This window comes from Buteo buteo, chromosome 13 (assembly GCF_964188355.1).
Source record: "Buteo buteo chromosome 13, bButBut1.hap1.1, whole genome shotgun sequence".
Classification (NCBI taxonomy): Eukaryota; Metazoa; Chordata; class Aves; order Accipitriformes; family Accipitridae; genus Buteo; species Buteo buteo.
Genome location: NC_134183.1, coordinates 3,369,410 through 3,393,759, shown reverse-complemented (window position 1 = coordinate 3,393,759; position 24,350 = coordinate 3,369,410). Strand labels below are relative to the sequence as shown.

The window sequence follows — 24,350 nt, the reverse complement described above, 5'->3', positions numbered from 1 at the left end:
CAGGAGTGGTACAGGCTGAGGGTGGCTGAGCTCCATGTCTCTTTGGGGTGCACACTGGACTCTTTAAAAGTCTTGGAGTCTCTTCAGCTGAGAACCATAGACCTGTACCACAGAGAGCAAAGGGGTTAAAACTGGAAGGGGGGGGAGAGAGAAACTTTTGCCTTCCCCTTAACTCTTGGGTATAGCACTAACTGTAATTCCCCTGTAATTATCTAAAGATCAAAGAATGTCCTGACATGAGAGATCAGAACAAGTAATGTTGCGAGAGAAGACTGGGAGCACACAGAGGCCCGGACAGACAGGGGAACATCGGGTTCTTACACTGCCTGCTGTGACCAGACCAGAGGAGCAGTTCGTGTGGATGCAGCTTCATGACTCCTTTTGCAAACCATACCGCATCAGTTCTCGTGTGGCTGGCTTAAAGCTTGTTCAAGTAATTCAACTACTCATCCCCATTACTGGAGCATGCAAACATGTTGTGAGCTTGGATTTATCCTCAGCCCAGAAAGCGCTTTTGTCCTCATCCTGCTGGGGGAAGCGGAGATAGAGCGAGGCTAAGTGACTTCCACAGGAGAGGCTAGAAATCAGTAGCAGAGCAGGAAACTAGACCTACATCTCTTAATCATCTTGCTGCTTCAGTTTTAGAGGGTTACAGTTGGAGAATGAAAAAGGCTATATCATATTCCTGCGGCACACAGCACATGCCAAGCAAGCCTTAGCTGACATTTCAAAGACCTATTGTTTTTAAAGTGGGTTCCTTCCATCTGGGAAAATGTTCTATTATCTTGGGGGGAGGGAGGCAGAAACTTGCATCAGAAATCGCTTGATTCTGTAGCCAGTTTGTTAGATGTCGGTCCAGACATTGTTTGGATGTCAGTCCAGACCAAGAACAGTGGATCTGACCGACTACATGATGTGTTTACTTTGCCACCTGCTTTCAGAGACAAACATATAAGCAAATGGCTGTTTTGACTGCTTTTATGTGTGCATTTATCTTGCAAGAGAACTGTGTCATAGATGATGCTTGGAGAGGGAGCTCTCCCCAGACTACTTCTGTTAAAAGCACGGGAACCGAGTATTCTTTTCAATGGGGGTATTTACATTCTATTACAAAACAAACACTGGTAGTATTTCACATGCATTCCCGGAAAAGAAGTCAACAGTAGCTGCACACTATCTCATTGCTCTTTAATTCGGTTTGCGTCAGAGATCTTAAAGTCAAGAATCACATTTGCAGATGCTTGGGCAGTTCACAAACTGCTGAAGCTGCCCAGAGGTTGTATAAAGTTAAAGATGCAAAACAAAGACGGTTCACATCCAAATTGTGGGAGGCAAAGACCTGCTGCTCTCCCATCTCCTTCCCTCTCTCTGGAGGCCTGAGCCTCACAGGGTCTTTTTTTGCCGTGCTTCGGATGCTGTTTTCTATGTCCCGGTTCTGGTGAGGCAGCCCAGCGCTCTGACCTGCATCTGTTTCCCACTGTGCTAATTCCTGTCCTCACTCAGAGTTGAGGAGAGGGACAGTCCTTGAAGTCCATCACACTTGTAGGAATTTCCGACAAATATTGTCAGGAGGGTGCTTAGAAACTTCTTGCCCTGCTGCTGAGGTGCAGGTTAATTGCTGATCTAGACACAACTCCTTAGGTCAGAAGAAAGAGAGAACATTGCGTTCAAGTTAAACACGGTTGGATGGCAGGCAGAACACCATTATCTGTGTTAGAATTTAATCAGGGTATCATGGCTTGTTCAAAGTGTCATTGAGCCTGTCCTTAAGCAAACACAGGAGAGCTATGTGACATACCTCAGATAATGACAGCACCCCATCTGGCTGCACTGCCTCCCTCACGCTGCGGAGCTGTTTGTTTAGCATTTGCTCAGCAGGTAAAATGTTCCCAATGTTGCCCCTTGGGTGTTGGAAACCTTCCAGCTGGGAACCACACTGAGTGTGTGACGGGCTGTGTTGCAGCAGGCACGTCTTGCAGATGTAAATGAATTCCCCAGACTGGCCTATCTTTAAGATCTGGGCACTTCAGGGCATTTTTTTCTTGGCTCTTGGTTACTCTGTTTTCAGTCTTACCAGTCATTTTCTTCTTCAAAGTAACATATGGAAATGATTTGAGATCTGCTGCTCAAAGCAAACTTGTTCTGCACTGGGGACCATTTCACACAGCCATCTGCCCAGCTGACACGCAGCAAGACCAAAGCCAGCTTCCACGCACCATCTTTCAGGGTCCAGAGTGGTTTTTGGCCCATGGCACAGGTCACGATGGGGTTAGAGCAGGAAGCTCAAGTGCTGTCTTTCAGACTGTATGGTTTTTGATCACATCAATTCCTTGCTTTGTTCCTTTATTGCCTTTCATGTGGCAAAATTATAGATGTTGATACCAGATTTATTTATGCTGCCACTCATCCAGAGGCTCAGACTACTTGGCAAACGTTGTGCATTGCTGGGCACTGTGTGGCAAGTATGCTTTTTCTCTCCTTGCATGCAGGTATACTGAAGTGTCATGCTGAAAGCTGTCAGGTTTGTACAGTCAACTCCGGAGTTTGGCCTGGAACCCAGAAGCCCTCAAATAGTCTATTGTTAAATAGGAATACATTTTTTTCTGTGTTTTGTCTCCTAATCTATGGATCTTCTTATGAATCATACTGTATAGTCTCAGTGAGACACGGTGTGCAGCAGCAATAGGCAGTTATTTTCTATGCTTGTTAAAGCTTAAACAAAATACAAGAAGACATGCCCAAAGGACACAGCATGAACATTGTCCTCTGACATTGTCACAGTCCGTAGTGAGCTTGCAGGTTTTAGTTCCGCTGACTTTCTGATTGCTGGTCGATGTGGAATTTAGGGCTGTTGGGGATAATGGCAACTTCTGTTGGTAGAAGAAACCTTTCTGTACCACTAAAGCTTCTTCATCCCCCATTCCCCCCACCCCAAGACAGTGCATACACAGCAGTCCCCCCGATCAAGAGCGTTGCATGTTGGGCTGTGGCTCTTTGGACCCTGCTTGTACCGCAAGGGTGATAGATTTGCATGATTTAACATGTAAAACGGGGGAGGGGGGATAAATATTGGCTGCTTCAATCTGACACTTGTTCGATTCATTTGCTTTCAATCCCAGTGGCTTGCCTGAGATGGTGTTGGGATGGTATCTTCAGTACAAACGCCTGCTATTATAACTCCGGTGTGGTATTCCAGCTACCCACAGGTGCTGTTAATTTTGCTGCCACTAAAGTACCTATCAAGAAGCTTTTTTTGTTCTGTGCACACAGCAGGGGTAGATGACTTCTATGCTCTTGTTTCTCATCTTGGCTTATATAACTTTTTTTCCCCCTGAGCTCCCCAATCACTGCCCCACTGTTATACCTGGCAGAGTGCGATTGCTCATAAAGGTACTTTTTTCCGGCCTAATGATCTATGATTTTTTATTTTTTCATTTTCCTTTCAGATGGATCCAGTGACTCCTCAGCCACCTCAGCTTCAAGCTGCTCTTCTCACCCCTTTAACACTGCTCCTTGTGCCCTCTCCCCATGTCGTCCTCCCTGTTCCATGCACAGCTGCCTTACTTGGCTGCCTTGCCCTGGATCTCCTTCTCCTCAGCTAACCCGCTGTGCCAGCATGCCCTCACTTACTTCCTCGGTGAATGCTGCAATACTTTATGCTTGCAGGATAATACTGAGTCAGTATCTGTGAGGTTTATATGATTGCATGGTGGTAAGCAGAATAGAAAGCCTTGACTTCTTTCCTTCCCAGTGACCATTCTTAGCTTCTATTACTGTTGATCACCATGTTGATAAATAGCACCATAAAAATTAGAGTAATAAATTTAGTCTTTGTAAGAACTTCTGGGAAGCTTTGTTAAAAAGCAAACAAATTATCTTCCCACTTGGGATATTTCAGATGCTTTTTACAGACAAATTTATTGGTCTTTTATGAGACCAGGAATATGTATCCTACATGACTTAATGCAGAATGGCGATGAGCCAAATGCCTAAGAATGATGAGGTGGCATTATCACTCAGTTGAAGGAATTGTGATGATCTTGAAGAGGGCTGCTGCTTTTAATCATGAAAATAGTGCTTCTGACTCCTTCTTAATGAGGCTGAAGCAGAAGTGGCTAAATACATAAACCTAACAGTAGAGTACTTTACAAAAATGAGTCGACATACTGGTCTGGGTTCTCCAAGTATTTAGGTAGCCAACTTGCAGGGACCTAAATATCTCTGGACACTTTCATCCAGAATCTGCCTAGAAATATTACACTTCAGGCAGTGTTTTTTTGGTTTAAAAATGAGAGCAAAAGGCTGCTAAAACCCAGGAAGTCCTATCTGCAGCTTTCTGCAAGTCCATGCTGTGACACATGATGATTCACAGCCCCTGCCTGGGGAGTCATCTCGCCTCGTCCATGCTCAGACTCTGCCAGTATTTACCAGTCGTGAAAACTGAATGTCCCACCACTAAGGACATGTGATGGTTACCATCACTGAAATCACTACCGTGCTAACCCATAGTGCTTGCCATTGGGGTTGGAACCAGGACTGGCTACTAGATTTGTCTAAAACCCAAATATAATGGTGCTTTAGGACAGCCTCTCCTACAGGATAGGAGATGAAACTGAATTAGTAAAATAGTTCTGTGGGGTTCTTATTAAATGTAACCAGAAACGGCCAGTACCGTTCTCCACCTTACCCCTTTTCATGGTGACCCGCTGGCCGTGTCACGCTAGGTCTCTTACGCTTGCGTTGGTATATTCTGCTGGCAGACTGGGCAGCTCTCCTCTGCTCTTCAGCAGCCACACCCTCGGGCAACAGATTGCTTCATGAGAAACTCTTAATGCATAAAATTGTTTGAAATGAAAGTTGTGGGAATAGTGCTGACGGTAATGCAAGCTATTTACTCAGGAATGTTTATTATTTAATTAGACAGTTAAGACCAGGGTCTGACTGTAATTCAGACCAGACCAAGTGGAACAGGGCTTTGTTTGTTTTTAATTTCTCTTACGTCTTTAACTGTGTTAAGAATTAACACATGAATATGTACGAACATATGCTTATGAGAAGCATGACTTAACTTTCAAAGATAAATCAGTGCTGAGTCACAGTGAAGGAGTTGTACACAGTTAACAAGAGGGACCTCAGGCTGGCATCACAGGGCTCCTTTTGAAAGCCTGTTCTGTTCCCTTTATTACACTCCTGCCTTGCCATCCGAAATCTCTGGCACCAGAGCTCAGGAAAGGATTGCATCAAGAGCATGCTGTACAACAGTATACTTGTTTTCTTAATAAAGAGAATGTTGCAGAACAGGTTTTACGTATGGGTCTGATCTTTGTTCTAGATGGGATCTATCCCAAAACAGCACCAGGACTTGTCCAAACAAGGAGTGAGATGTGACAATAGCAGACAGCTGGCAAAAAGTGAAGATAAAAAGCACACCAAAAAAGTACGTAGGGGGGAATGCACACAATTTTTTTCTAGTGTGCTGAAACTTCTAGTAGTTTTCAGTTACATAAAGAAATAGTTACCAGGTAAGCAAGTAGATTTGATTATTACTAATACTGTATTCTGGCAGTATTTCACAAATATTATGATTCCTTACAATCTCTATTTTCTGTAAAAGTTTCAGCTTTTGGCTTAGTGTCAGAAAATCCTGTACCCTGGCTTCTAATTAACCCGTAACAGACAGAAGCTATCAAACATTTAAGGAATGTGAACATGGGGGCTAGCTTTCGTCTGTTGTAAATGGGGATCCAAGATCTACACCTAAGCTGTTATCCTGTACTTCTTTAATATGAGAACTAGTAAACAAGATACACCATGGCGGATCGTTCCTGATGGCTTGTCATGTCATTGCAAAAGCACCAGTATCTTCTGATCTCAGAATACACGTTAACCTCTGGTTATTGGAATCATTTTGGTCATGTGTTATACCATTCTTACAAATGAGCAAGCACTGGTGAATTTTGGTTGAAATGCTCTCACAGCAGTCCTAACAGTGAGTTGTAAAACCGAGCAATGTTCTCAGTTATAAGGAGATCAGCAGACGCACGATTCGGGGTTCATTTCTCACTTTCCCAAGTCCTTGAATGGGGTCTGTCTCTCCCTGCCCACACAGCCGAGATCTTTGCTTGCTTCTTACAGGCTGTAAGTCCACAAAGCGAAGGGATCCAAAGGGCTCATCTCAGCCGTAAAGACCTATGAAATAATTCTGCGCTCGGATTTCAAATCGACTGTAGTGGAATCTTTGCCAAACTCGAATACAGTTTATTTCCCGCCCCAGAACAGCCTCTGATCTCCTCACCCGGCAGTTTCAAGCCCACGGCTGGCCAGCACCCGCCATCCCCAGCTCTATCATTACTTAATCAACGCCTAGCCCAGCAGGCCGGACCACCTTTCACCCTAAATGCCATTTAGCAAGATTTCGGTTAAGCCTAGCGCTGTCAATCCCCCTGAGGCACAAGGCCTACGCAGGGCAGAAGCGGCTCCGCTTTTCTCCGAGCCTCCGCTACCGCAGCCGGGGGAAGGTTCCCTCCACCCGGGGAAGGAGCTCGCCTCATCCCGAACCCCGTCCCGGGGCCCGTCCCTCAGCGGGTGCCCGCTCCCCTCAGCGGGTGCCCGCTCCCCTCAGCGGGTGCCCGCTCCCCTCAGCGGGTGCCCGCTCCCCTCAGCGTCCCGGCCGCCTTCTGCCCGCCAGCCTCGCGCGCCTTAAAGGTTGCGGTCCCCACCCCTCCAACCTATTACGATCGCCCCGTTGGGAACAGCGGCGCCCTACGTTGCCCCTTTAAGGTTACCGCGGCGACGGCTCTGGGTGAGAGCGAGGCGCATTGACGTCACGGCGGGCGGTGATTGGCCGCTCCAGTTGGTTTCCGGTGGGAGCCACTGCCGCCGCTGGTGCTGTCGCCGAGGCCGCGGCCGGGGCCGGGACGGGCGGTGAGGGCCCGGCGGAGCCGCCCGCGGCAAGGTGAGCGGCGGTGACCGGTCCGGGAAGGCTGAGGTGGGGAGGGAGCAGCCCCTGAGGAGGCGGGGGAGACCGAGCTAGGCTGGGGAAGGGCGCGGAGAGGGAGGCCTGCGGCCTATGGGGGCGGGGGCCGGCCCTGCTGAGGGGAGAGGCCCGGCCTTGCTGAGGGGAGAGGCCCGGAGCCGGCAGCACGCGGGCCTGCTGGGACCGGGGCCGGGGTGGACGGTGTTCCCTTTTCTGCCACCCGTGTCCTGGGGGGGGGGGGAGAGAGAGAGAGAGAGAGAGAGAGGCCGCGCTGCGTGGGACCCCCGTGGGCTTATCGGGCGTCGCCTCCAGGTGCTGGGACGCCGAAGCAGTCCCCCGGCCACACATGGGGTTTGGGTCCCTCGTCGTCCCTTCTCCTGCCCCGGGAACGTCGTGTCGTTTCTTCGGCCGTGGGGCTGCCCGCCCCTCACCGCTGGAGGAGCCCTGGTCCTGCGGTGAGGGACGGGCTTGGCTTGACAGGGTAGCCCCGGGGTGGGCAGGTCTGAGTGCGGCCGTGCTTTAGCCGGCTCTGGAAAACTTGGCGTTTGCAATATGCAGAAGAAATACCTTGTGAAAATGCTGGTGTTTTCAGTATTTCTTTGGTGTTTTCTGCGCTGGTCTTGCTCTTCTGGTGAGCAGCCGTGGCCTGTGTCTGCTGGCTATCGGCAGCGCGGTGCTTTTTCCATAGATTGTAATTTGTAGGCTGTCATGGAGCCACCGAGTTTCTCTGGGGCTGTTAATTAGTACTGACCTTCACCGTGTGAGTTGTCAAAACAAAAGAAGTAACTGGAGAACTTTAAGGCACTTTTTCAGTCCGTGTGAAGTCCATACTTGGTGTTTATGCCACTCGTAGTACATCTGTCTGTGCATACTTATGCAGGGATTAACTGTCACAAGAATGAAACCTGTTTGAAGTGTTAGCAATTTCATATTAACTCTAGGCCTCCCATAATCTCCAGTAGCGTAATTCAAAGGGGCACCGTGTTATATTGCCTATGTGGCCTATGTTTCTCAGTCTGCTGCCTCAGTAGGATAAAATGCATAATATGACTGCGCCGCTTGGCTTTTCAGTGACTTATTTTTTCTCAAAGTTATTTTGTCTGAATCCATTTTTTCCCTTTCAAAAGCTGATCCTGGGATCAACATATCTTACTGCATAGTCATAAGCTGTTGCCACTGTCCCTGTACCAGGTAACTTTCTTTATATTTCATTAAAATGTGCTGAGAAATTCTTTCCTGTTTCTTTAGCTGTCTCAGTGTTAATTGCCTTATGAAAAAGATGCCATGAAATGTTTTTATATATATGTGTATAAAAACACACTTTAAAATGGTTCTATAACCTGAAATGAGGGAAAAAACCAGCTTTAGAACATTTTTGAAAGTGTTATAGCTATAATTTTAAAGCTATAATTTTAAAGTCTTTTGAAAACCTGGCATCGTAACAGATGTGTTTAAAGATGTATTCTTGATTATTTACAGGTGAAGAAATATTTTGGGGATCACAGTGTATCTGTGGAGATAGTTTTGAAGTATGGACCAGTTTAAACCAGAGAGTAGCTTTTTGGAGTAATGCCCCAATTCCCTAATTTGTTAGTGGACTCTTGCCTTGGCATTTGGCATACTGGCTTTGGCTTCAACCTTAACATGTGTCACTTCCCAATACTTTCCATACTGGCCTGTCAGATTCCCAGCTTCCACCCACTTATCTCCTGGTCATCATTCCCATGACCCTGTACGGCTCTGTGAAGTGAGCCTCCAGTCCTATGAAATGCTAGGTTTAATCAGCAGAAAGTTTAGGTGGAAACTTCCCTGAGTTTGAGTGCTCACAGGGCTTGAGTTGTTGAAGCTTTCCCAGTTCAATCAAATGCTTTTCCTTTTGTGTCTGTGGCTATAAAGTACCCAGATTTTTTATTTCTTTCCAGGTGCTAAATAATTTCATAGCTTTTTCTTTCACTGTTTAGCTTAGTTACTAGTCTTACAGATAAAGGTAGTTTTATGCTGTGATATCAGTAAGATGATAATACAGCATAACTTTCTTTTAGGCAACATAACATGCCTGACTATATCAGGCAGCAACGTCTTTGTTTCCACTGGTTATTTAACCTTCACTTTCTCTTATCTTCAGCAATGGCAGCTTCTAGCAGCAGCAGCAGTGAGGAGGAGCGTAGTCTTCGGGAATGTGAACTTTACGTCCAAAAACACAACATCCAGCAACTTCTGAAGGATTGCATTGTACAATTATGCACAGTGAGACCTGAAAGACCTATGGGATTCCTCAGAGAATACTTTGAAAGATTGGAGAAGGTAAAAATACATAGCAGGAGGGAAGGAGAGTGGAACAACCTAAATTTATATCACCTTTTTGTGATTCAGAGGCTGAGCTTCAGATTTGACCAGTGTTCGTATTGGCTGTTTGAAGTTGGAGCTGATGCTTTTGGAAAACAAATCCTATTTTCTGTTAGTTTTTGCCAGTTGATCACAGTGTAAAAGCACCTCTGTCATAACAAAGCATGTAGGGCAGAACGTAAGCTGACAAGGAGACTTACCCAGCTCGGATGCAGATGTAATCCCAATCTAATGCTTACTTATAGGTAGCATACACCATCATGTCCGTAGTTAGGTGATAACTGTGGCGTTTGACCTTGGTTGGACACTGGCAATAGGCATGTGGTTTCTTATATTGAGACAAATGGTTTGCAATAATTTGGGTACAGCACAGAAGCAGTAGGCCAGGGGTATTTACCCAGGCCTAGCTGAAGTCAAATGGAAGTATTTGTATTCCAAATCTCTAGGAGAGCAAGCCTGTTTCTGCTTCTCTTGGGAGTTTGGCGTTGGTGTTTTGCTTTGTTGTTCCTCTTGCGTTTGTCCTCAAGGTCTCTTTGTTGTTTTTGTTGTTGTTGTTGTTGTTGAAAGCATTCTGGGATCTTGGGAATGGAAAGTATTTTGTCATCTCGGTGCTCATATTTGAAATGGCGATTTCACATTCTTTTGAACTGTGCATTTTATATATTGATATCTAAGCAGATAGGAGAAGAAGCCGCTAGGAGAATGGGAGGTTTTAAAGGCTAATGCAGAGGAAAGGTTGGATACGACGACTCTATTCAGAATACACAATTAGTAAATAATGTAGCTGCAACCTGGTACAGCAGTCACTTGCAGGTGCTGCTTTCAGTACTTGGTGTATATGGGAGTTATAGCTTTTTCTTATTTTTTTTTTATTCTAGCTAGTTACTAATTGCTGATGTAAAGAAGAAAGAAATTAACACTGGAGATCATAAATACGTATAGTGGAAATTGTCTTTTAATGGAAATGCTCAAGGTAGATACTAGAAAATTAGAAAATGACCAAATGCTGCAAACTAACCTGCTATAACTCACAATGTATTTGAGGAACATTTTGCTTATTAAATGAACAAGAACTCTATGATATGTCTGACTTTTTTTTTTTAATGTAGTTGCATCTTGAGTATGTTCTCTTTCAGAGAGAATACCAGCAGCAAACCAGGTAGCAATCAGGTTCTTAAAAATTCATTGTCTCTCCCTGTTACCATGCCTCCTTCCCCACGTTGGATTCTCGAGTTTCTAAGTACTGATAGATTGATAATTTTTAAAACATCACCACAAGTGTTGATATACAAAACTTTACAAAGTAAACTGCATTACTGCATTTAGGTTAAATTGTAAACCAATCCATACATAGGGATATAAAACAGGAATATTTGAATGCTTATGTGTAGTGGATTTATGGTCAAGGTGCAGTATTTAAGATTAAAGGAAACTTAATTTGTTTTTAGCAAGACAAGAAGTCTAAGCTCTGAGCTTAACCACATGTAACTGTTGATGATTTTATTCTTGTGCAAATAGGCTGTCTATGTACTCTGTCAGCTTATAAGCAAGCTGAAAATAAAACTGCTTAGGTAATGTTTTTTCCCTTTAAATTACTCTTACCATTTTGGTCAGGGTCTTTTATGAGTTGTGTTGGCAGGGGTTATACATGCCCACTGGTGTAGCTCTAGCTACAAGTGAAACTGTAGCATTTTTCTTCTTGCCTCCTTGAATTTGAAAATCACTACAGCTTTCTCCAAGTAATTTCACCATTCAGTCAAGTGGATTGGTTTTGGTTTAACCAGATAACACAGTACCTTAATAGCTATCAAGTAACAGAACAGTGAACATCCTGTGCTACGTTAGCAAACTCCTGTGACATCCGTGTCTGGAAAGCACAAATGCTAAGTACTATTATTAACCAGATCTAACCCGGTACTTAGCTCTGATAGAGCAAAAATGTTTGAAATGGAATCTGCTTCACCTTCCAGAACTAACGTCTGGTACATTTTTAATAAAGCAGAGCAACTTTTCAGTATACTTTCTAAATCTGTTCATCTGTAAGACTGGATGAAGTTGAGGTTGAGGTCCCTTTTTTTTTTTTAAGATAGAATTTTGAAGAGACACCATAGGGTTGCTATTTTCTCTCTAGTTATCCTGACAAGTCATCTCTTCCACAGCGCGCAAACACAGAGCTGATTCACTGTCATGTTATTAAAATACGTTGAAGATATTTAAACATGCTTTTGAATTTATGTTCAGAAACATTAAAATTACTGCCTCTCAGATTGTGGTAGCTACTATAGGAATTCGGATGTCCTCTTCTGACTTAGGAAAGCTGTTATATGAATCTAATTACTACACATTGGTTGTATAAATGTTTTTATTTTATCTGTTTGTGGTGTACTAAGGCCTCTGTTCTTTTTGCTGTGCAAACATGTCTGGTAACACCAGTGCATACTAAAAGCTAATAGCTATCCAGTGCTGTGCTTGGCTGTGTAATGTAGTTTGAGCTATGGAAATTTAATGTAGAGATCATTATTACAGCCTGCCAGATGAATCTTGGATATTGGACATTGCTGTCCACTGGAATAAGTGCATGTTTGAAATATTGTGTGTAATGCAGTTATGTGCATATTAGGCTTTATAGAAAGCTGGAATTATGAAGTGTGATTGACATCTAGTTGCTGTACCTGTTCCCCACCACCTTCCCTGCCTCCACAGATACATACCTGAATATTTTTTTATTTTCCTAAGCATTTCTTTTGCAAAACGTGCAAAAGCATGTGGTAGCTAAGAAGGATATACTGTGCCATTGTGAATTTATGGCAGAGCTTTTAACACTGCTTTTTTAGCTTCTGAGTGTTTGGGTTTTTTTGAGGTTTTTCTGTTTTGTTTAAATATGTGGAGAGCTGATATAAATTGAATACTAATTAGCCAGGAGAAGTTGAGACCATTTCTAGTGTAACGACAATTACCAGGTGCCAGACTATATGGTATAAAACATAATTCTGAAATTGTGAAGGTCTTCTCCAGTAGCTGATAGACTTAAATATGTGAAGTCTTATCACTTTAATATTTCTTACTTGTAATAACTTAAATGGACTTAACTATATCTTACTTGTCAGGAAAAATAAAATTTACAGTTAGCGGTCACTGACACTGAAAACTTTGAACTGCTTCATCAGCTGAAAGACCAGGGTCAACACTTGGATGTAGTAAATAGGCTAACTTTGTTAATAAACTTTTTTATAATCCTGGTAATGGTTATACTGATAAGTACAGAGCAAAATGAATGCCTTTGTCCATTATGTGTTTAATTTGATGGAGCTTCTAAACCTAAACAAGTACATTTTCTTATTCATAAACACTGGCTAAATTCTAAGGTAACTGAGAGTAACAACTGCCACTTTTTCTTCAAGTCCTAGTGTAATTCTTCTCTGATCTGGTGGTGTAATATATGTGGTTTATTATCAGAAATTATAAAAGGTGTATTTTAAAAAGATGAATACATGAAAAGCTACTGGTATGAAAACAATGAGATTTTAGCATGTCATTTACTCCGTGGCACAGTGTTGTCTTGCGAAGTCTAATGTGAATTCATGGATATTTGTCTCATTCGGGGATGATCTTCCTCTCGATGAGTGTGTATATATCGGCTGTTTAGAATAGCTGGTATATTTTGAGTTCATGTATTATCTTACTCACCTGTAACTTGTTTCTGTGTCCATGCCCTACCTTAACATACTTCTTTTTAATACAGTAATGCAAAATCTCAGATCAGGCAGAGGTTACCAGTTTTATTTTTTCTGTTAGTGCAGTTTCCTTGTTCTTTGAGTGGGCCATTACCCTGGCGAGTCTCTTCTTGAACAGTGTTTTGATACACAGCTCTCTTGCTAGATGCTGCTGAAGTGCTTCTGTCTCTGAAAGTTACAGGATCTCAATATTCTATATTTTTTGTGGTACTGGAAAAAATACAGCAGCTGGTGTTCACTTATTTTAAAAGTGTCACATTTTTTTTAATGGGTTAAGCATTCTGTATATGAGCCAACAGTATGTTTCTGTGGTTGGTGGTGTTGCACCCTTCATAGAGAGGCAGTTTAAACTGAGCACTTGCTACTGCTCAAACTATTTGTAACCTCATCTCAGTTGAGACTCGTTTCTCCAAAATCGGAAGATAGAAACAAGGTTTTAAATGTGTTTTGCTCTGATCGTTTTGAAATGTAGCACTATTTTATCAATGGGCAAAAAGCAGGAAGTGTATTGTAATTCAATGGATCAGTGCTTGCTCTTTGGCTATCCGAGAGGTGCAAGATGTAAACTCACTGTAATGGTTATCTGATGTCCCTTTTCTCAAAGCGCTGTTGTTATACATAGCCTCTGTGCACCTCCGGAGTGGAGCGTGGCAGCCAAGCAGCAAGCTGCCCAGCTGGGCAGGGGACAGTTTGGTCAAGGACACTGGGACAAACCCAGCTTTTAAAAATGCCAGGAGCTCTCAGAGAACAGATGACTCCTTGTTCGTTTAAGGCATGTCCCCAAACCCTCTTTCCTTAATGCTGGGAAAGTCATTTGAGCTGTTATGATGCAAATGCTCTGGCTCCAAGGTTGGCTTTTTTGTTTTGTTTTTAATCTGATTTTAGTTGATTAAGGTGAATTTTCTGGTACATAGAAGAATCAAATTTCTGTGTGTCAGGTTAGACTTCATTTTATTGTAAGTACGCTAGTCTTCTACGATATCACTATAACACAGCACAACAGGTAACTGAGGGAAATAAGGAAAATGCGTAATGTTGTGCAAAGTTGACAGATCTGTGGTTTGTGGAAAAAGCCCTGCTGTCTGGCCTCTAGCATCCTTCCTCCAGCTCTTTTGTAAGCGGTGTTCATATTTCTTTCTCCTAAAATAACTGTTGGTTATTGAGTATCAGGTTGGTCCATGACTTGACCTTGTTTCAAAAGCTTCTCATGTAACATGGATTTCTGAGGAATTGCTCTTCTGTCTTTCAGATCAAAAAAGGCTTAACGCCTCACAGCTGAGGGAAAGAACTGCTGGGTTTACAGTTGGGAAAATGTCTTCAGCATTTGCAGAATGTCTTTCATCACCTGTTGAATATGCTAGTGGAAAGTAGAATCAACTTGTTTATACTTCTTAATAAGTTAAACTATTAGTGTAACTTATTAAAATAAACACCATTGTGATATGAATGTTACAAATGAAAGGTGTATCTACCATCTATTTTGAAAGGCCTTTGATGTTGGTTGCTCTAGTCTCCTGCTTGCCTTCATGTGGGAGTAATAGTACACAGGAAGCTCCCTTGCATTGGCAGACTAAATTGGAATATGATCTATGACAACTTTTTTCTTTGCTGGATTATGTGACACAAACATGTCTTCCTTCCTGTTTAGGAGGAAACAAAACAGTTGTTGAATCAACAGAAGTCTGGTTCTCGCTCAGACTCACGGGAGGATGAAATCTCTCCTCCTCCTCCTATGAACCCTGTGGTTAAGGGTCGAAGAAGGCGTGGGGCCATCAGTGCAGAAGTCTATACAGAAGAGGATGCTGCATCTTATGTTAGAAAGGTGCTCTAACTTTTAAACATTGCTAAAAATTGCAGTTTAAGACTGCCTTCTATCCAGTGTATTAAATAACACTAAGCTCCTGTAGCCTGTTAAATCTTGTGATAACTGTAAAAAGCAGACCTGTGTGTGTAGCTGTTTAATTAGAGGTTAGAATAAACTGTCATGCAATTAAACCATTTATGCATAAATTAAACCTGTTCCCTTTGAAGTAATGTATATTTAGATGTACCTATATTTATATATTATATATATAAACAAAGTGCTTCCAGTTATTTGACAGCTGCAACAACATTACATTTAGTCTAATGTCAGAGCAGGCTTGCTGCTATTCATAGAAAAAAGCAAGTTGAACAGATACTTGTACTCTTGCAAAAAACCCTTATAAACTTAGCACGGAATGATGCTTTTACAATTGCATAAAGTAATACAAGATTTTATTTACCTTCTCCACAAACTGGTTGTAAGCATTGACTATATTTGTTTTTAGATCTATAGTGCTTGAAAGAAACTAAAAAAAAAAATCAGCCAGTGTTTTGTAGCACTTTAAATAAGTTATATACCCTGGGAATGCAGAAATTTTTCTTGAAAAAATTAGTCAGATACTTTTTCTGATTATATCCTAGGTTATTCCAAAAGATTACAAGACAATGGCTGCTCTGGCAAAAGCTATTGAGAAGAATGTGCTGTTTGCCCATCTTGATGATAATGAAAGAAGGTAGGAATAAATCTTTGTAGTCTTAAAAGTTCAGACTTCAGAAGAGCTAAATGTGTCTTACTGTACAAAGCTGCGCAGCCTCTTTACAACAGTCAGTGTAACCATACAGAGGTTATACGAAAAGTATTGATGGGTTGGAGGTACAGATGTATGAATGAATGCATGCATGACAGTTGTCCAAGCAATGTCTAATTTTGATATCCTTTTCTTCAGTGACATCTTTGATGCAATGTTCCCTGTCACTTACATTGCAGGAGAGACTGTCATACAGCAAGGCAAGTGACAATGTTTACATTGATGAATAAGTTGGAGATGGTGAGCAGGCTCTGGCCTAGTGCTCTTGTTAGGTTTTGGGGTTTTTTTGAAAATAAAAATGTTGTCTGGATACAGTGACACTTTCTTGCTATGCTATCTGAAGCACAGCTCATGCTAAAGTGAGGAGTGGAGCAACTGTAGGAGGACGTGGTTTTGTTGCATATGTTACCTATTGGAAAGATTGTCATTTGATGGCATTGTAGAACATGTTATGTCAGTTTATGGATCCAGTATGCCTTTCCAGTATTCCTGGAAATGCTGCTGATCTCCTGCATACCAGTAGATGTCCTCTTTCACAGGACTGAGAGGAGTGCAAAATCAGCAAAATGTGAAACTTTACCCTGCAAGCTGTGCAAAAATTAGTCTCTGCCAACCTTACCAGATTCTAAACACCAAAGTAGGCAGAGATGCCAGTTCTGTGAAATGTGAATGTTTGCATAGCTTTACTCTCCTTTTTAGTGTGTATTCAATGATTTTTTCTTCTTTTTATTCTAGGTGATGAAGGTGATAACTTCTATGTTGTTGATCAAGGTGAAATGGATGTAAGCATTACTGGTAGTTTATTAATTATATATTCATTCCTAGCAGAAGAATAGCCCGATATTTGTAGGCCTTTTCTACAGGTCCTTCCTTTAGCAGCTTTTCTCATAAGTTCTTACCTGTAGAAGCTTATTTTGCTTTGGAGCCTCTTTGCTCCTCAATGGCTCAGTCTGGCTGCACAGACCATGAGTTGTGTTGAGTTTCAGAATGAACGATTCAGACACCAACACAATACTAATGCTTTACAAGTGCAGGGTGGAGTCTAGCTGAGGTGTGGGACAGGCTTTAAGAATGACCAGGCTTCTTATTTTGCAGTCCAACTAATCCATAGCTTTCTCTGACAGAGACTTTGTTGAGATTTTATTTCCTATCAAAGGGTCTCAGGAGTCTACGTGTGTAGTCTGTGCATGTGATGTAGATGTAGAAGAGAGTCCCTTTATCCATGAAAGTAAAAATTCTGGCTGGGACTGGGGTTGGCTGTGAAGTGTTGATGAAGCGTGGGAAGGGTCAACTCTGTACACACAGGAAAATTTCCTGTTACGATAAGGGAAATACAGGGTAGCAGGAGCTTTGTTGTCTCTGACCAGCTCACAAGATGCCATGAGCTTTGGCTTACCACCATGCGCTGCCTTTCAGGTTTATGTGAACAACGAGTGGGCAACCAGTGTTGGTGAGGGTGGAAGCTTTGGAGAACTTGCCCTTATATATGGAACTCCCCGTGCTGCAACTGTCAAAGCGAAGACGAATGTGAAGTTGTGGGGCATTGATAGAGATAGCTATAGAAGGATCCTAATGGCAAGTATTTTTCTAGTTGATGTGTGGCTTATGTCATTGGCTCAAGTAGCTGTGTGCATAACCTGGAATGATGCTTTTGGTTTTACTATTCACTCAGCTTATACTGGTCATTTGACCTTCTATCTGTGCCTGTCATTTGCTGGAGTTATTTATTCAAAATCCTGCTACTTCTTTTGTAATCAGAAAGCTGATCACTCAGCATACGTTTGTCAGGCGTGGGGCCATGGGGAGTCTTGCATTAGTGAACAAAACAGTACCAATGCTGTATTAAACTGGACTGAAAATGTAATACCTACTGGTTAATTTGTCAGATACTTTGATTCTGCTCTGCATTTAGCTTGCTATTTGTAAGTAGTGTGTGTGAACAACAGCTGTAACTAACTTGAGCAGGTGTTGTGAATTTTGGTAAGGTTATACAGTTAGAATGCATTTAAGAAACATTAAGGCTGCAATAAATGCTAAATACTTTATGAAGGTTGCTGAACTCTGAAATATTACCGAAATAATTAAATTTGACAACACTTAATCTTGTGGGTTTGGGATCTGTGAGTCAGGATGTCTGGTTAAATTTATTTTTGCCTTGAGTTTTATTTGAAGCTTCATGTAAAATGTGATGTGGAAGGAAAACTTACTTTGTGTGCTTGGGTTTTTTTTTTGTTTTTTTTTGTAGGGGAGTACTTTAAGAAAGAGAAAGATGTATGAGGAATTCCTTAGTAAAGTATCTATATTGGGTAAGTGAGAAGACTTCTGTTCTGAAGTGGAATAAATTACCATATTATAATAAAGCTGTTACCCAGCATTATTATGATTACAGGCTATTGTGGTAATCCATTAAAACTGACTCCAAAGCCTGTACTGTTTTTCTGCATAATTCAGAAATAATTCTAATTAAAGTCTTGGTATCTGATGCATAAACGTAGCCAGAAGTAGGTTGACCTTTGTATAAAGACAGAGCAAAAAGTAGAATTTGTGCCTTGAAAAGATACTCTGTTAATGAACTATTAACTCTACAGAATCTCTGGACAAGTGGGAGCGTCTCACGGTAGCTGATGCATTGGAACCGGTACAGTTTGAGGATGGGCAAAAGATTGTGGTCCAGGGAGAGCCAGGAGATGAATTCTTCATTATCTTGGAGGTAAGGAAGGTCAAAATTAAAAGCTGAGAACTTTACTACTTTTTTATAACATGGCTTATTCTGTCCCTAAATAGGCTCTTGGAGAAAAATGAAATATAAGAATTTACTTGTAGAGAATTCCTGAAGAAATACAATCTTGCTGGACATGCAGAAGCTTATATTTAGTTTTGCTATTTTTACAAATGGTGCTACCAGGAAAAAAGTAAACTGGTTTCAGCCAGAAACTTGTTATATTTTTCAGAGGAGTAGAGACCCATTCTAGACAGCTAGTAATGTCTTGCTGGTGGTATCATTGTCTTCTGAGTTGTGGTGTGGTTTTTTTGCTTTTTTTTTTTTTTGCTAGTCATACCGTAATATTCTTAGTGTTTTGAGGAAAAACAGGAAGAAATCAGTGCTGTGGATATGTAAATACCCTAGATGTTTGATGCTTAGAGAGGAGGGAGGACCAGCTGTTTTTATAGAGCAGTCTGGTGAGGTATGCAAGGATTGTGAAGTGGTTTTTAAAGACTGAGACATAGTAACAGTCCTTCCTGCAAAGCAGCTGATTCCTTCTGGAATTCAATGTTTCAAGTGATGCTGGAAATTCCCATTGTTTAATTGTTGTGATTTATTAAAGGGCACAGCTGCAGTGTTACAGCGTCGATCAGAAAATGAAGAATTTGTTGAAGTGGGCAGACTGGCGCCTTCTGATTATTTTGGTGAGTTACGTAGTGACAACTGTGATTACATACACCACTGTCACCATTTTACCTGTGCTGTGTTCATGACTGCTGTGGATGATGGTGATGGGATGGATTTGATTAATTACTGTTTTGGCTAACTGCTGTGGCTTCGCTCAGTGTCAGGTGAGTATCAGAGTCACTTGGCATTCAGGTGTGCAAGCCTGTCACAGAAATGTGCTTGTTTTAGAGTACTTTAATTTAGAAGGGGCCTGATGGTGATTTGGTCTGACCTCCCTACCCTAAGCAGAGCTAACTTTGAAATTGCATCATATTGGTCAGGGCTGTGTCCAGCTGAGTCTCTTGTGTCTCCAGGGATGGAGATTCCACAACTTCTCTGGGCAACTTCTTTCACTGTTTAACCAGCCTTATTGTGAATAACTTTTTTCTTTATGCTTAACAAGAATTTCCTGTTCTGCAACTTGTTGCTTTCCCTCTGCCTTACACTGTGCAGGGAGCGGTCTAGTTTTGTCTCTATAATCACTCATTACATGGCTGAAGACAGCAGTAAGATTCCCTCCTTGGCCTTCTTTTCTCCAGGTCAGACTAACCCAGCTGTTTCAGCATCTCTTTGTACATCCTGTGCTGCAGTCCCCTAACCATCTGGGTGGCACTGCTGGACTTGCTCTGCTTTGTCAGCATCTTGTACTGGGGACCCCAAAACTGTGTGGTACTTTGGATGTAGCCTCCTAAGTGCAGATCAGGGTCTCTTTTAATTCTGTTGAAGATGTTCTTACTCAGCTAAAAGTTACGTGGTGTGTAAGTTGCTTGAAAAAGTTACATATGCTGGCAAAGAAAAAGGCTAAGATCCTATTATAAATACTCGCTTGTGAAGACTTCTTGAAATAATCTTCACATCGAACTAATCACTTGTCTAGTGGATGTTGATTTATTTTGGGTCACAGATAAGGGCTGGATATGTATGCTCACAGAGCATTCTTGCAGTATAATGTAATAGTATATAACAAGATATTACTGGCAGCTTTATTTTGGGTTCAGAAGAAAAGTGGCTTGCAGTTCTGAAATAAAGCAAGCAACTTGTTCAGAACCTACTATTTAATGTTTAAATACTTCCCTCTCTCTCTCTCTCTCAAAAAAAGCATAACTTATTTTTCATGTTTAAAGTAGGTCCTTTTTCCTTATGACTCTTTCTAAGCACTCCTCTTGCTAAAGCCTTCTGGTTGTCTGTTCAGTTTTTCAGCTTTGTAGATGATGTAATCAACAAATAACTCTGTTGCAAGGCCTGAAGTGGGATGTACTCAAGAGTGCACTAATAGTACTGGGTCTGACCAAAAGTCTGCTTAGCTCAGTATCTAGTACTAGATTTTTATTCTATGTGTATCGTTTCAGTCTCTTCTAATATTTCCCTTGATGTGTACTCTTGAGTTTCCCACTCCTAAACTAAATGTTACCTCTACCATTGTGTTCAGGTGCTGCAGACCTGTCCTCTGGGGGTTTAACTCTCCCTTAGAACCTACTTTTTTGCAAGCCTGTGTTTTGGAGGCTAGTGAGTTCAAGAGTTTTAATTGGGCACAGAGGAAAAGTTTTTTCTCATTTCTTTTGAACATGCCTTCTGATAATGCAGGCAAATTTATTCTCTGAGGAGCACTGAGTTCTTTCCTCAGTCCTGAACTTGGAGATAACAAGCCCAGCTGCTTAAAAACAAACCCAGAAACTGATAGTGTGGCTTCTTTCACTGTTGTTGCTAGGATTGTTAGGGGTAGCTGTTGTCACCAATGGAAACAAGGACCTGTTGAAAACTTCATTTCCAAGTATGGTGTTTAGCAGTTGTAACAGTTACTTGAAATGAAGCTTTTGGCATGTTTGTGTGTGTCTTGTGAAATGGGAATCCCAGACTTCAAGATACTCATCTTCCACAGCCCCGTGGCCAAGTCAGATTCTTGATACTGGCTAGCTGTGGGTTAAAGGCTTCTGTCGTGTGCTGGTCTTGTTGTCCTGAGTTTCCTTGAAATACCAGTATTGAAGAGTAGCATACCTTACGTGTTAGAAAAATAACTACTTGTTGACTAAGAAAATCATGTGGTTAATTGAGACATGACCTTTTCCTAAATAGAACCAGTGTTGAAAATCTTTAGGCCTTCTTCAGAGAGACTTGAATGCAGACAGACTTTTTAGTAAAGAAAATTTTCCTTAGTCAGTTCATCAAGTAGTCTTTTTACACTGCCTTCACAATTGCTTCTAATGTAACTGTATAAATACTTGCTCTGATCAGTGTTAAAACATGAATTACCTTCTGTTCAATTCCTGCAGCAGTTTGAAAGACAACAGCATAATTTCTTTGGCTCTTTGCACGTTCGTTTTTAACATTTTGCACTTTCCTGTTGCCCTAGGTGAAATAGCTCTGTTGATGAACCGTCCCCGTGCTGCCACAGTTGTCGCTCGTGGCCTGTTGAAATGTGTAAAGCTTGATCGACCCCGATTCGAACGTGTCCTGGGTCCGTGCTCGGATATTCTCAAGCGAAACATCCAGCAGTACAACAGTTTTGTATCACTGTCTGTCTGAAACCTTCCTCCCTATCCAAAACATGCTTCACGAATGCAGACTGCTTTATTACCCTTGTGCAGAGCCACATTGCCGGTGGCATTTGCAGCTTCCTGTCTGTTTAAAAAAAGACAAAAAAAAAAAAGGCTTATCATGGCACTATTTTTAATTTAGAGCATATTAGTTCTGTGCTCTCTGTCCCATTAAATTAATAGAAAAAGTTCTATGGAGATGTTTGCTCTTATGGCTTCTCTCTGTGCAACAGTGTCCAACTCAGGCAAATGCAGCCTTGCATCAGCGAGGGAGAGATCTCCTGGCACCATGACAATTGCCATAGAGTAAGGAGGTGACAGCAGAGGGGAGGGGGGAAATCCTTCTAAAGGTGTTGGACAGATTTTAATGCTGTGGTCATAATCTGCTGTATTTCTTTTCAAATGAGAACTGCCCTTGTAATTGAGCTTCTTGGGGCTTGGGTTTTTGTTTTTTTGTTTTTTTGTTTTTTTTTTTTTTAATTTTCTGGGTACTGTAATCCTGGGTTCAGTCGTGAGGCATCAGCTGCTAAGAAAGCCACAGTTGGAATTTAACAGTATAATTGTTCCTGTGTCTGCTGGTTTAAGATTGCTTAGTTATGTTTTTGTCAAGTGTAAAATCAAAGCTTTCAAGGTTAATAGTTCTGGTGAACTACTGCAGTTGTTACTTAATTTGCTGACTTGCCGCAACTGATTTTTTTTTCTTCTTTCTTCAGCGATAGATATGCCATTTAAAACTTCCTGTTCAAAGTGGCAAGAACCAAATGTTACATGAAATGCCTGACTTTGGTCTCTAGTACATAGATTGATGTAAGAATGGTGCAGCTGTCCGGCTGTTAGTAATGTTCAAGTACTTAGATTGGTGTAGAAATTGGAAGCAAACATTTTATTTTCCCTGTGACTCTTGCTTGCTTTGTATTCCTCAGTTGACTTCTTAAAAAATGTTCATCAGTTCAGGTGATGCTTTGTTACCAGGGAAAATAAATGTTGAGTATTTATGGCCAGCATCAGTTGCAGGTGGCAAGATTGCTGGTCTATATAGATGCCATTATTCTTGGTAGAGAATGTGAGGCAGAAAAAGTGAATGTTTTAACTTTCCTGCAACACTCAGTTATTTTAAGTTTTTAAATCAGTCAATTCATAATTTTTAAAATGGTTAATTATAAATGTAGTTTAAATACAAAAGGTGCATACTCTTTCCTTGCTTATGGAATTTTCATGACGCATATTTCATACTCACTCTTTTTTCCAAGTTCAATATGTTGCGGAGTCTTAAATGTATTTCAGTATTTACCAGCTTTGTGTTCCATTATTCTGTGCGCACCAATACTTCCCAAAAGTTTTTACTGAATTCCATGGTTCAATAATGGTAGGCAATTTTTAAGGTTTCCTTTAAACTGTAATTTATATAAAGTAGTGTAGGTTTGTATTTGGGAGTGACAGCAAGCAATTTTGCATTTGTTGTGCAACTACTTCTAACGATGGAGCCCTCATTTTATTTCCTTTCTGAGGTTGTATGGATTCAAGTTCAACAGACTTTCTCCCAGGCATGCAGATAATCAGAAAGAGTTTGCCAATTGATGCAAAATAATACTGAGGGTATCAAGCCTTTATGAAAGGTTTCAGGGTATTTCTGAACCTGAAATCCCAATAATGGGATTTAAATGCTTGTGGTTTGAGTTCTCTATTCAAAGATGTTGAGTAGAGGATTTCTGCCATAGTCCTTAAGAAGTAAGCAAATGCTACCTTTTTGGTTCTTTTTTGGGGGGTTGTTGGGGTTTTTTTTGGTAAAACTGTTTTCTTAAGTTTTGACTCTATCCAGGTTTTTTCTTCATATGTGTTCTTTGTGTTACTTTAAAGCACCAAAAACTGTGTAAACTAGTTAGAGCTCCACAAAAAAGTGCACATTTTTTTTATATAAGGCTTTCTAATCAAGTTTCACTACTGCATCTTTTTAGCTTGCTGTTTACTCCCTTTTGTAGTTTTACCTACAAGATTTTAAGATAAATCAGCTAAGTCTGAGTTAAATATTAATCACAGTTATAGCTTTACCTTTGTGTGCAATTTAAATATGTTTGAAACCACAATTGGCATAGTTTTGCCTTAGCTAACATTCAGGGCTTTAGAAGTAATTTTTTGCTAGTCCACCTTTAGCAAATTTATGAAGTCTATTGCCCTAGAAAGCTATAGTCAACCAGAGGACCATTTTTGTATTGTTACCTGACTATATAAGTCTGATTTACTGTATGTGCTAATATATTATATTATATTCCTTTTGTTATAGATTGTCCTAATGGCAGGTAAAGCAATAAAATGATTTAAATTCTTAAATGCAATCAGTGTCTTTTTTTTTTTTTTTCCCCATCCCTATATTGTGTTTTCCTTTGGCCTTAGAGGATATGTTATTAAAGAGGTGATAGAAACTAAGAAGCTTAATGGATTAGGTTTGTGTTAACTCTGAAGGCTTGAGCTGAGGTCCTAGCGTATAGCACAACTGAACCTTCCCCTCTGGAGCCTGCCAGAGAGCTTGGTCTCCACAAGACAACCTGTGCCCGTGACCCTGGAACTTCTCTGGAGTTCTGGCATTGGGTGCACATCATTGCTTTTGAAATGAGAAGGTACCTGTGTCTTGCCTGAGTGTCTCTTAGCAACTCATGCTGCTTTGACCTCTTGTTAAGGTTGCTAATTCCTGGCCCAGCCACTGTTTTTGGAGCTCATAAG

The 24,350-nt window shown here is 41.4% G+C and overlaps 1 protein-coding gene across 1 annotated transcript; it reads left to right on the top strand.

Annotated features, from left to right (window-relative positions):
- The first annotated feature begins 6,860 nt into the window (after nucleotides 1-6,860).
- On the top strand, nucleotides 6,861-23,960 carry PRKAR1A (protein kinase cAMP-dependent type I regulatory subunit alpha). The gene is made up of 12 exons (XM_075044229.1): nucleotides 6,861-6,955; nucleotides 8,104-8,167; nucleotides 9,102-9,280; nucleotides 14,705-14,878; nucleotides 15,502-15,593; nucleotides 15,807-15,868; nucleotides 16,404-16,450; nucleotides 17,085-17,243; nucleotides 17,914-17,974; nucleotides 18,257-18,378; nucleotides 18,995-19,076; nucleotides 21,449-23,960. The coding sequence occupies exons 3-12, from the start codon at nucleotides 9,104-9,106 to the stop codon at nucleotides 21,619-21,621; spliced, it is 1,149 nt and encodes a 382-aa protein (XP_074900330.1). The 5' UTR covers nucleotides 6,861-6,955; nucleotides 8,104-8,167; nucleotides 9,102-9,103; the 3' UTR covers nucleotides 21,622-23,960.
- The last annotated feature ends 390 nt before the right edge of the window (nucleotides 23,961-24,350 follow it).